This window comes from Pungitius pungitius, chromosome 17, assembly GCF_949316345.1.
Source record: "Pungitius pungitius chromosome 17, fPunPun2.1, whole genome shotgun sequence".
NCBI lineage: Eukaryota > Metazoa > Chordata > Actinopteri > Perciformes > Gasterosteidae > Pungitius > Pungitius pungitius.
In genome coordinates, this window is record NC_084916.1 from 8,690,257 (window position 1) to 8,703,623 (window position 13,367).

At 41.5% G+C, this 13,367-nt stretch overlaps 1 protein-coding gene across 5 annotated transcripts in view; it reads left to right on the forward strand.

Annotated features, from left to right (window-relative positions):
• Nucleotides 1-13,367, forward strand: part of csmd3b (CUB and Sushi multiple domains 3b) — a 281,884-nt gene that overhangs the window by 172,587 nt on the left and 95,930 nt on the right. For all 5 annotated transcript variants that reach the window (XM_037473628.2, XM_037473629.2, XM_037473630.2 and 2 more), the window contains exon 6: nt 4,018-4,130. In XM_037473628.2, coding sequence (XP_037329525.2) covers nt 4,018-4,130 — 113 coding nt within the window. The remainder of the gene's footprint in view (nt 1-4,017; nt 4,131-13,367) is intronic.

Here is a 13,367-nt window from a genome sequence, read left to right on the forward strand (position 1 = left end):
TTTCAAAAGCTTTCTTCACCCAAAGCATTTGACGCTTTTAAATCACATAGCAGGACACCCCTCTCAGACCAAGGCGTTATCATAAATATTGGAGGCCATCAGAAGGTGATCTATAATACCTCCGGGCAGCTCAGAAGTGCCTTTATAGCAGATATCCTGGGAGAACACTTACCATCCACAGACAGAAGCCATAAGCATAGATGAATGATTTAATAATGCATTACAAATTGTTCACTTGGGAGAAATCATCCAGCTCCTCAGCTCCACAGGCATTGATGTCCTTTGGAAGTATCAGGTTCCCTGCTGAAAACATCATTTTAAGGTTTACTTGACTATGGAAGTAATTCCCTTTTCCATCATCATCCTTCGTGTGCAATGCCTGGCACCTGAGCGGGAGGTGTTTCCAGCTGCTGAGGGGATCCAGATGGCTGACCTTCTTAGTCGCCGGCATGTTTTCTCTGACCCCTCGGCTCAGGCTGTAAGACAGATTGTTTCCTTCGTCCTGCATGAGTTGTTTAAGTGCTTCGTGAGCAAGCAGATCAATTATTTAGCATCACACACTTGCTCTCGGTATGGATTCATGATGTGATTCCTGTTTTAATGTTGGAACAGGTTGAATATGCACACACGTTGCCCTTAATGATGCACTCTGGGTAATGATGTCACACCCGGCGGTGAATTAAAAGCTGTAAGCATGAATATGGTTCGTGAGATCGAGGCTTTGGGAGGAAGAGGGTAAAAGGGGGAAGGCTACCAGAGAGGCAAAGAGAGACCAGTGAGGCCAGCAGAAATGTTGACCTACAAACAAGCAAAAGGATAGAATCAAGAGATGGAATTGTCACATGCTGGTACGTATCGGGCGGAAAGGATCCACACGCAGAGGGAAGTCACAGAAATGAGGGTTTTAATATTCAACTGAAACAACGAGCCGAGCTCGATGGCAAAACATAGAACAAAAATGTATTCTCTAGGAGACCAGCTAAGCAAAAGGCAAAACACAAAGTAATCCTCCGGACGGGGAAGTCTCCTCCTTGAAGAGGGAAGCTCGACAGGAGCCCACGGGATGCAGCCCCCGCGGCACGACGCTGGAGACCGGGCGAGCAGGACTAGGCTGTGCGTAAAAGACAGAGGGGGTCTTGAGGCTGCTGGACAGGGCAAGAACTCGACTCACAATAACAATCCGACAAGACACAAAGGGAACACATGCAAGATATAGACAGGGTGATTAGACATGACGAGAAACAGGTGTAACAGCAAACGGGGCGGGCACTGATTGAAATGAGCGGCAGGTGGATGGGAAGACTATGTGAGAAGTGGGTGTGTGCGCTAAGGTGAGACTAATGGGTAAATGAGTGTGTCAGTGGATGTATATGGCAGAGGGGAAGAGAGAGAGAGAGAGAGACCCGGATCCTGACAGGAATGCACCTGCATTATGACGAACACAAGGTACTCTGATTTGTTAGAGGTTCAGATATTACATGTAAATTGCAATGATACCAATTTTATTCTGACAAGTATTTATCTTTCTTATTCATAGTATACTGGTATATACCGGTACTGTGTCTCTACTACCGTTTGTAATAAAAGCCTATACCTTCCCCAAAACAAAAAAAAGACCAATTCGTGCAATATTAGAAACAGATCTGAAAATCTCTTTATGTAAACGCTTTGCTTTCCTCTCACCTTCTCATGCAGCTGACAAACTTAATTCACTTGACGTTTTGTAATCATTGTCATTGTAGTGGCTCAATCAAAGTAAATGAGCATTCATCATCACACTGCAGGGACACTTTGGATGAATGGATATCTCATAATATAAGTGCCTGCTTTATATATTTCTGTTGTCCATGATTACAGTTGTGTTATTTTTGTTCTGTCGCCACTGTTGTGTGTCAGTTAGGTCGTTGTCGTTTCTATCCGGGCTTGGGAAACTGCTTTGCGTGTGTGTGTGTGTAAATTTATCTTTGATTATGACTAATAGCAGACATCAGAGCATACTACTGATCTAGGGCACAATGTGACCCTCTCTCTCACACGCACACACACACACACACACACAAATATAGGCCTTCTAAAACGCTTGCTCAGCACTCTTGTGCTCCACTTCATATTGCTGTTATTGGAGGGTGCTGGTGTGGCGAAGTACTGAATACGCTAAACCCTGCATGTGTGTGTGTGTGAGTAAGTGATGGAAGTGGACTGTGAAGGTCAACTGCAGGCGTTTATAGAAGAAGACAAGCGAACATGAGAGGGCAGTCCACTACATACTCATACCTGTGTCTCAAATGTACCAGCCAAGGTGATATTGCTTAAAGAAAAACTAATAAAATATAATGAGAGTAGAAAACACGCCCGTGGCTGACATTACAAGATGAAAGCACCATGCATCAAAGGACTGATGCATGGAAGGTGATTATTGCCAGAAGAAATAGTATTTCAGCTACATACTTTTGAAGTTCCACAGGAGCAGGTTATTTTATTTTCTGATTGACTACTGGAAAGAAGTCCCTTCCGCTAAAGCTGCCAACAAGGACATGAAACTCTCACTATGCCAACCATAAGAGCTTTGTTCATCTGCTCAGCCAATTAAGCAATCTCATCCTTCCTACGTGATGAAAGAATTGCAAATTGGATCCTTTCTGCTAATGCTGCGCACCATCAAAGCCCCAGCTTATAAGCTTGATTCCATGTGGAACAGCTGAACATGTTGAGTGTGTTGTTCTGCTGTTCATAGGCCCTAGGTTGTTTGAGACTTCTTTGGTTTGCATGTTACAGTCTAAGAGGTACACTAAAGATTAATAGTAGCATTCAAAATATTGTAGAAATAATAAGTATGCAATTAAATTCTTCAAAACTAGCATATGAAATGAGTTTGTGTTCTCAGTTTGCTGGGTCCAATCCCTAAGCCCAAACAGCTCGGCACATCATATGATCTTTGCAAGAACAATGAAATGGAACAAATCATTTTATTAAGAGCAATTTAGGAACCCGTTAGCATCCTGCCAAATCCTGTGTATTAAAGTTAGAGAAACAGACTTGTGTCCTTACGCTGTTTGTAATTCACTCAGTGTTGATACAGCCACAAGAGGCTTTGGTCTCACGTGAGTTTAGACAGCAGTCACACACACAAAGACACACAAGGTACCCAGGTCGGACGGGGAAAACAACAGAAATCTTTGTGAACTGAAACTATCTTCAGAATGACCTTTGGTGACAAATATTTTTTACAGCTTGACTCTCGTGTTTTGTAAGTATGCAGTCATGTAAATATTACATGTATAAATAGCTGAATTGACATTCCCGTTGAAATCAACATTGTAGGATTGACCTTTTTGTGTGTACCAAGAACCGCCATCGTTGTAGCGGGCTAACATTTGGCAACTCCCGGATTAACTCTTGGCGGCCTGACGTGTATCGCAACAGCATTGGCGTCTTGGCGCATGTATTCAGGCCTAAGAGGCGGTCCCTTTTGCGTCGTGGAACTAAAAGGTGAAACATTGGTGTGAATTTCACCGTGTTTTTCCGTGGCTTCCGGCTTTGCGGCGAAGCAACAAAGCGTGACTCATTTTACAGGCTCACTAAATCGTATTTTCACGGTGAAAAACAACAAGCCAGAACAGGTCCTTCGACTGCCAAGGGCCTCACAAGTAGCCAAAATAGTCATGGCATTAGGGAACACACCTGATCAAGTCAGCAGCCCAAACTGTTGGATCCAGGACGCATTCTTGTAGCGATGAGATTCTCATTCTGTTCATTCAACAGAAGGTGCTTCATTTAATATTTAAGGCTGTCCATTGAGTTCAGGCTACTTAGGCATGTTGTGAAGGAAGAGACTGGCCTCGGAAACATCAGCCACAAACGATACAGGACAGAAAAACCTCAACAAGGCACCCTCCCCCGTCTGATCCTTTACAAACAACCCGTGTTTTGATTCGTTCAAGTAGAAAAGGGGAAATATTTTATTTGTGCACGTTTGTTCCAGTTTTTTGCAACGCTGTCTCTTTCTGTCTTCCTCAGGTTGTCGGGCAGTAATGTGCCTTCACCCATCGTCAGCAACAAGAACTGGCTGCGACTACATTTTGTGAGTGATGCCAACCACCGTTACCGTGGTTACAGCGCACATTATCAAGGTAAGATGGGCAATGAGATTTCATCCAGCATATCAACGTACACATTTGCACAAAAGCGCTTTTATTTATTCAACATGAGTCTGTTTTGACAGCATCTTCTGATATCTATCATTTTGCTAATCATGGTTATTTTTAAGGTTCTGCTCTAGCTCCTTTGCTATTTTGTTTTAATCTTTTTCTGTTTTTTTCTGTTTCTCTACTGCCTTTTTGTCCCTTTCAAGCTGACAGTTAATTACACATGTTCACTTTCAATTTTCCTGTCTCTTTTTGACTATACTCTATTTCCATTTTCAGTTCTCTCTCTTTCGCTCTTGTCTTTTTCTCTGGTAATATCTCATAGGTGTAAGCTTTAGTAAATGGATTTGTCATATTCCATTCAGCAGTAATGACAGCTGGATTTGTGGAGCAAATGTTTGAACAATAGCATTTTTATTTCAAACTTTACTAGTTTTCATACTCTCCCATGTTTTTTTTTGTTGCTTCCTTTAATTCCCATTGAATCCTTTTTATCAATCACTTGTGCATTGTGCATAACGTCCTTTCAAAATCAAACGTACATTGGACAGTGTGCAGGATATTTCATTAGGAACCTGCTACACTGATGGTCTGAAAATTGCAATAATATTGCATATCGCAGCAAAAACTTGATATCGTGACAGCCCTATTGTGCGTGAAAGTGGTGGTGTAGACTAAAGTCTTGCAAACAACAGTGGCCTTTTCTCCACGCGTAATTGACCTCGTTGGTGGAGGCGTGCAGCACACGCACGTAAACCATGGTCCTTCTCGACAATGAGACTGCACTGTGCCCCTTGATTATCACTGACACACCGTCCACTGTGAAATAGCATGCAGACTCAGGCCAGAAGAATAAGGTGTGCATCCCACCCAGGAGCTCAGGAGCATGTGTGCCCCGTGTTGTGGGAAATGGACCCTGTTTTTGTAACTTGTTTGAGAAAACCCCCAAGATAATGTGGACTTGTCACGTTGGCGTTTTATGTCATGTTGTGAAAAAACACGGATCACTATTCATACATGACCAAGCCCCACCGACACACATCTTATCTTTTTCCTCCACTCTTCACCTGTGTATTTTTCACACGCCGTTTAACACGCTGGGCCTTTAAGACAGTAATTATGTTAATTGGCCTTTCATAAGGCTAATACCATCTGTCTCTGTCATCACTGAAAAACCTTTCTTAGCCTCTTTAAATTAATAGCTTCTTTCTTCAGACAAACAACTCATCCATTAACAACGTGAATATTTAGGTACTTGAAAAACTGGCCATAGAGGTGGAATGTGGTGACTCTGCATTGAGTACCAGATCAGATGTTGGAATTTACCAGCTGGTATTCTATAAAAATCCATCAGCAAATGTAGTCCAGTTGTAGTGCATGTTGGACTTGTAGTGCTCATTAAGATTTGGCAAAGAGGTTTCTATATGACCCGGAAAATTATTTTTGCTGTATTTGTCACATGGGCCACTTGATGGACTGTGGTCATTTAGGACAATTAAGGAATTGAAGCTGCAATTAATTCTGTTGTTGTTTTTGAATGAATTCTGCATGTGCTTATCAGGTGGAATGAGACCCCACAAGACGCATCGCTGCACATTTTGCTTGTGCTGGATTTTAAAAAACGCCCACTATGGACCGAATGCCTGTTTTGTTCTCCCAATGTCACAATGATGAAAAGACGTACATATTCAAATATATTAAGTCATAGTGTCGAAGAAAACACATGAAAAGTAAAAAATTAGTCATTCTCATCTCTGAGATATTTTGTCCATCTTTCGTCTTGTTGTCCACCCTCTTAACCACGTCTCTTCTCTCTCTACTCTCTCTCTTAGACGTTGCCGTTTGATTGATTGATTGATTGATTGACTGGCAACATGACCACTCCCCTTGAGATTGGCTTTTAATTGTTTTAATTGATCTTAATTAGTTTAAAGGTTAATCAAAATGTTAATGAGTGGTGTCAGGGTGGTAGGTTGATTAATTAGTGGACTTCTTAATAGGCTTGTGATTGATTGGCTGCTTCCTGTCAGCTGTCCGTCATCTTCATTACCTCTTTGATCCTCAGGCATCAACAGCACAGTAGGTAGAGTAAAAAGTTGAGTTGTAAATCAACACTTTATATATTATTAACAGTTGCACCTAACAATAATCCACCTTTTTATTTTTTACTTCCACTGTAATTCCTCCTCCTTGCCATACTTTGTTCTGGTCTACTAAATTATACTTGTCTCAGGGATAATTAATTATAATGGCAAAGCCCTTGGGCAGGGTTAGTTAAAATTAGTGGTAAACACTTTATGAAAACAATTCCAAATTTGTCTCAGAGAGACTAAATTAACAAATCTGCTTTGGCAGACAGGTTAGTTGAGTTCATAAGCCACTTCTACGAGACCTCAGAGGGAGATATTTGGCTCTAGGAAGTGCCAGCTAGCTGGACAGACTGTGTGTGAGGATGGAGTGTGTGTGTTTGTGTTTGTGAATTACAGCTCATCCACTCTGCAAATAAAGCCCTCCTCCTTCGGCGGCTCACACAATGATAATGGTCTGATTCGAAAATGATCGAATGACTTTTAGCAATGTTCTCAGAAAATTGGGGGGAAAAGAGAAGCGAAGAGAGAGGGGGGATTATTTAAAACACGGGGAGATCCGAGATTACCAAAAATAAAACGATACAGAAGCCATTGGACATCTTTAAAAAATAGAGATGAAGGTAAAAAAGAGAGATTTCAAGGCAAATTGATGCCAAAATCCGCCAACACAAATTACATTGACGTGCATGTACAGGACCACTCAAAAGTTTGGACACATTTTCTCATTCAATTCACTAAGAAAGAACATTTGACTGGACCTGTATGACTTCTTAGTTATAGTTATTCTTAATTGAATGGAATTGCTTCTTATCATTTCACTGGGAAGGAATCAATCCAAAATCCGATCCGATCATACAGGTTGCAACCTGCAACCTGCTCACCGACCCAGATCTGGCTTAGCTGCCACCTCTGACCTATACGTCGGAATTCTGGCAGGAGGAGGAATGCCCCGAACCAGGTGGCGGCAGCAGCTCCCCTTCCAGCCATGGGCAGAGCTTCACCTCGCTGCTACACCGGTCCCCGCTGGGAGCCAAAGCGAACACCATGCTGATGGAGACCCAGGCCGTATTGCAAAGGGAGGCACAGGGGAACCAGACAGACTGTCAGAACCTGCTGCAGGAAAATCTGTTGGTTTTCCTGAAGGGATTCTGATGCTCTTAAAAAGTACCACGTTTGTCCATAGGGACTGCCAAAATAACGCCTTGTACCGGCTTTAATTATTATGAGCGGATGTGTGTGGCTCGTCTTCTCGGACATACAGTACCAGTCAAAAGTTTGTCCACATGTTCCTCATTCAATGAATAAGAAAGTGTGGACAAACAACAAGTTTTTGTGTATATGAGAGAGAGAAAGATGTATTCTCACACTTTAGAATAAAGATGCTCTACTTTTGTACAATTCAGACTTTTGCAATTTGAATGTACATAGCTGCAATTCTGACAAATCCTCAGAAAGACATTGAGCTGTTTGAGTGATGGGGAGGCAGAGTGACAAAGACAGCAATGACAAGAGAGCGACATAACTGATACATTCTGATCATTTGTTGACAACAGTAAAGAATTTGAATAATAACTGAGCTGGATTCCAAAGGAGATGTTCACATTTTCATAGTGTGTTTCTGCTTTTAAGTTTGGATAAATGGTTTATTACAAGAATGATAAAGGCCTTTTACAATGAAGCAAAACATCTTACTGGATTTTTATGGCACAAGTTTTAGTGAATTATTTCCTTTCTTTATAACAGGCAAAAACCTCTTGGTAGTCTGAGCTACAGCAGCTTGTGAGGAAAATGAAGTTTGTGTGTTTGAATCTGTCATTAAGTTGATAAAACTGGACCACGATTAAACTCTGAATGATGATCAAAGTTCCCTTCAGCAAAGCGGTGAAACCCAGCTGTTGCTTTGCCATGTGAAGTGACTGTGGTAGATGGAGCCAGCTTCCAGATGTGCCTGGGTGTGTTGCAGTGTGGTATCAGCCCCCCCAGCAACTACAGCCTAAGGTCACTGCTGGGAATGGGAATGTTTTCTTTGTCATCTTGCCTGTTAAATTAGAAAGAAAAAAACACAACATTGACTGCTCTCCCTGAAGCTAGAAACAAGTGATTCATGCTGCCAAATAAACTGTTGACTTCTCAATGGCCGCAGGATTTATATTTGCAATTGCATAGTGAATTATTCATTTAAATAGGTCAACTTTTAGTAGTTTCAGGGTCATCATTTTTCAAGAAAAAACATTCTCATCAGATAATTGTATATTTCATATCATACAAGTACTGCTGGTAAATTACATGAGCTTTCAGTGAGCCGCAGCTCATTCAGGTAACTGCTATAAATGGATTGAGAATACAAATATTACAACTGCTAAAAAAAATCTGGTTTATTTCATAATTTTGTTAAAAACGTCAAGGGGCATTATTTCACATGCTGAATGCATTGTGGGGTTTTTTGCTTTAGTTTTGGCAGGGTTTGTCTGAGATTAATATTGCTTATATCAGCGTCGTCTCGGCTTGTGATTCAGTGTCTCGTTTTCTTGGTTAGCTTCGCTGTGTGCACATTTTCTAGACTAATTTGCCTTTCATATTTTATAACTTGTTGGGTTTGGAGTATTTTCAAGGTGGATATTGGAGCCAAGACTCCAACGTTTTGAACAATGTGAAGCATTCATATATGTGTTTGTGATGAGTACACAGTATTCCTGTTGGCTCTGCTCGGTTCGAAGAGTCCAGGTTGTGAGGTAAAAGCCTGGAGTGTCAAGTCTGTTTGTCAGTCAGCCATTAGCTCTGGCAGTTAGCCAGCCATCTAGTCTATTGAATGGTTGCCAGGGTTTCCATTTACTGTACATATTTTAGCCTGCACACTGAGAAATAATGTCAGGCTCATATCAATGAACATTAACATTACAGAAATGGGGGAAAAAAGAAACGTAGAGAACCTTGCAGAGTGTCAAAATCAGGATGTTACAGTCTGCCACACAACACAAATATGATAAAAAAACACAGAATAAACCCCTGCATAATCGTCTTAATCTGTTGATTACACTTAAAAGAAAAAGGTGTGACCAGTAATCAAATCAAACAGTGTGGCAGGGGAACATGAAATATGCTGAAAGCATACGATTCAGAGAGAATATACAAGGTCATCTGAGGATCCTTATTACGGCATCAATGCAAAAATATTCTCTCTCAAACATCAGAGGTTGTTTTTGTGATGCATTATTTTAATGGTGTTAGAAAGATGAATAATGGTGTTTCATGTGTGGTGTTGGTGGGAGATAATTTACTTCCCATTTCAAGGAAAAATATGCTAAAATAATCCATTCAAGTTTCATGTTTTCAGTTCAAACATTGCATCCTGGTATTGTGCGTGAAAGATGGCCTTGTCTTTATAATGCATTTACACCCCCCTAATGCTGTGCAAATGTGGAGGACTTTCATCAAATAAACTACACGTGCAAAGCTAGAACAACCCAAACATGTGTGAGTCGACCTCTCAGACATGAATAATGAACAGGGACATTTTTAACTGAAACATAATATCAAAATCCATTTTCATGGTTGTGAGAAAACGCTTGAAACCATTTCAGAATTTGCAAATATTGTTTGACATGTCTGCACCTCTCATGATTCAGCACTTGCCGGAAGGAAAGTCAGGTGCTTTGTCTTATCACTAGAATCAACCACCAACACCTGAGTATGACAATCTGATAACAGGTGCTTCTTCAAAGTTTCAAAATTTCAGAAAAATCAACCAATTAAATTTCAGGTCATACTCAACTCCTGTGAGTGTTGAATTTCAACATCATCATTCATTATGTGAAACAGCACGTGAAGCTCAGCCTCTCGGCCCATCAGCACCGGTTCCCTTCTGCTCTTCTTCCTGTACACCAACAGCTGCACCTCCAGTCACCAGTCCGTCAAGCTCCTGAAGTTTGCGGATTACACCACCCTCATTGGACTGATCTTGGGTGGGGGCAAGTCCAGCTACAGGTGGGAGTCTGACTATCTGGTGACGTGGTGCAACCAAAACAACTTAGAGCTCAATGCTCTGAAGACAGTGGAGATTGTTGTGGATTTCCGGAAGAATGGAGCCCCACCTTCCCCCGTCACACAGTGTCTCCACCTGTGTGATGGTGCACTTGAACTCCGCCATCATTGAGTCCATCCTCTGCTCCTCCGTCACCGTCTAGTGCGCTGCAGCCACAGCCAAGGACAAGGGCAGGTTGCAGCGTGTCATCTGCTCTGCAGAAAAGGTCCCTGAAGGAGTTGCTCACTTCAAGGACCCTGAAGCGAGCAAGAAGATTGTAGCCGACCCCTTTGCCCCCAAACACTGTTTGAGCTTCTTCCGTCTGGCAGGAGGCTGAGCTCCATCAGGACCAAGACCTCACGCCACACAAACAGTTTCTTCCTTTCGGTAGTCACACTCATTAACAGAGCCCCCCACTGACTGACATTGTTATCTGTTTTCCTCAAATGTCCAACATACAGAGTTTTACAGTCCTTATAACATACAACATTCTCTGTCCATGACCAGGACAAAATGGATGAAGACATTGGATTCACAGCTCCCTCTGACCTTCAGTGGCCATCTCAAATCAATTGGCTCTTTCTGAATTGAAATCTTAAAATCTTGAGATGCCAATTTTCTTCAACATCTGCATAATCAAAATGTCACACCTAGTAGCTGCTCATTCCTATATTTTAGTTTGATTTGACCGTGAACCCAACCTGTGGCTGTCTTCTACAATGCAACAGTCTTTAGAAGCCTTCAGATCCTCAATATGGATGGGGTTTAGCAAATACCAGGGTTTCATTGGTAGGATATTCTGTCCATTCTCTCTGCTGCCATTCGGCCTCTGCTCTAATCAACAATCCCATACCATCGACACCTGGCTGTGAGTGTGTGTGGGTTTTTGGATTGTGTCGCCTTGTGTACATTAGTTTTGTCTATCAACACCTGTGGCGATACAGAATGACGTGCCCATGTATCTGTGTCTAAGTGTACCAAGTGTCTAAAATCCCTTTCGTCGTTGCTGGAGTGTCTCCTGCTGTGTTTCTGTACGAACTGTACGCCTGCCTCCTGTAAGTTGATGAATATATTGATGCCTCTTAGAATGTGCACCTGTGTGTGTGTGTGTGTGTGTGTTTGTCCTGTGTCTACACGTGTGTCAGGTATGAACAATCTGTTTCCTTCCCCGAGGCAGAACCTTCCAATCACAACCCTCCATCATCTCTCTTCATTACGTATTCATTAGTTTCTGTGTCTGCAGGGCGGTGATTGGCTCTTAATGAACAACTGATGGCATTATAAGTCAGCCAACGCTATGGCAACACAATAAGTCAGTCAGTACAAAGGAAACAGCAGTCAACCACTGGCGCAGAACCATTATTCAACTCGAGCAGTGAGGCAGTTTACCCCTGAGGAAGGCCAACATATTGGATACTGTCGATTGTATGGTACATTTGATATGACTCTCGTAATGACTCAAACCCGCCTGTGATTAGGTGCATACATGTTGAAATGCTTTGAATAATTACAGCATCTAATCAACTAATTACAGCCGTTAGCACCTGTGGAATATGCCATTTTGTTTTTGTGTAAATAAACCTCTGAGTCAATTTGCTTATGCCCTGTGGGCCTCAAAGGGTTCCCATGAGTTAATTTATGCATTGACTACCTTAATAACCCCTTATACGTTCATTTGGAGCTTGCATTTCAACTATACTGTTTTTCATTGTTGACTCCCTTTTCTGCTGTTGCTAAGTCAAAACCGCAAGGAACCAACGTTCTTGAATTAATGCAGCCAATTTTCATAATCTAGTGGTAAAGTTTAACTGCTGGTCTGTACTTAGAAAATAGCTCATCAGATGCGTAGGATGTCTACAGCACTGACAACTGGTCCCACCCACTGATTGCACTCAGTAATTGTATATATTAAAACCATGATTAACTCAATGTAGGCAGGGGTATATTTTATTAAACCTACACTTTCATTTTCACCTCTTTCTGAAGAGTTCAATTAACATTATGTACAGCCACACGTATACTAAGGTAACACATGCATAGCAGAGCTATCAGAATGAAGTATTGTATGCATCTAAGTAATACCCTGAAAACCAGGACATTTTTAGGCCCATACTTGAAAATGGCATACCCATGATAAAAAGGGCCTTTTTCGTCTATTCGGATACATCTTGCTGTCAGGATAAAGGGGGGTGTGATCTGATGTGTAAATATCCGTATATGTTAGTAGTTAGGAATTTCCATTTTCATTGGAAATCTGATGATAGAATTGTAACCCTAACCCTACCTATGCCAACTTAATCAATAGTTTGACATTTTCTGTGTGAAAACGGTGAGCTTAGCTTTGCATGAAGACTGGACACAGGAGGCAACACCTCGCCTGGCTCTCTCAGCTTACACAGTGCATGCTCAACCTCGCCTTTCTTCTCATGTCACCCCCTCTCAAAGGCCAAAGTATCGCATTCACATTCTTTCATTATAAGCATTAACTGGTGATTACACACATCTCACAGCAATTTCATTCATTTGGGGCGTATCTTCTAATTTATCCATTATTTTGGCAAATTCCAAAATTATGATTCAGTTCATAAATTTATTTTGCAAGGAAAAGCCTCTTTAAAAAGTGATATGTGTAAACAAGGACATCTCTGTAGCAGAACAATATTTATGTTTAATAAATCTCTGTCTTTAGAATATATTGGAGGATGTGTTTGCCCTCCCATGGGAGGCAACCAGTGGAGGGCATTTAGCCCAAAAGCTTGTGAGTTCAATCAAAGTCAGTGATGCATGTCTGCTCAGCCGTCCTCAGAGAGGATGTCGGACTGCTCACATTACCAATCAAAAAAAAAAATCAAAATCCAGATAGTATTGTGGTTAACAGGCAAGTAAGACTGAAATGACTGAGTCATTGAGCTGCATCTTGCCTCTGGGTAACAGTGTAGGTGTAGCTGGTAAGACATTTCATGTTTTCTTATACTACATTAGAAGATAATTTATAATATATGACGAGGGTTTGCAAGTACAGTATTTGGCCGGCATCAGATTCAAGATTCAAGTGTGCATTCTAGTGAAATCGGTTTTGTCTCTGCTTTCTTTTTGTTAAAATTTAATTCA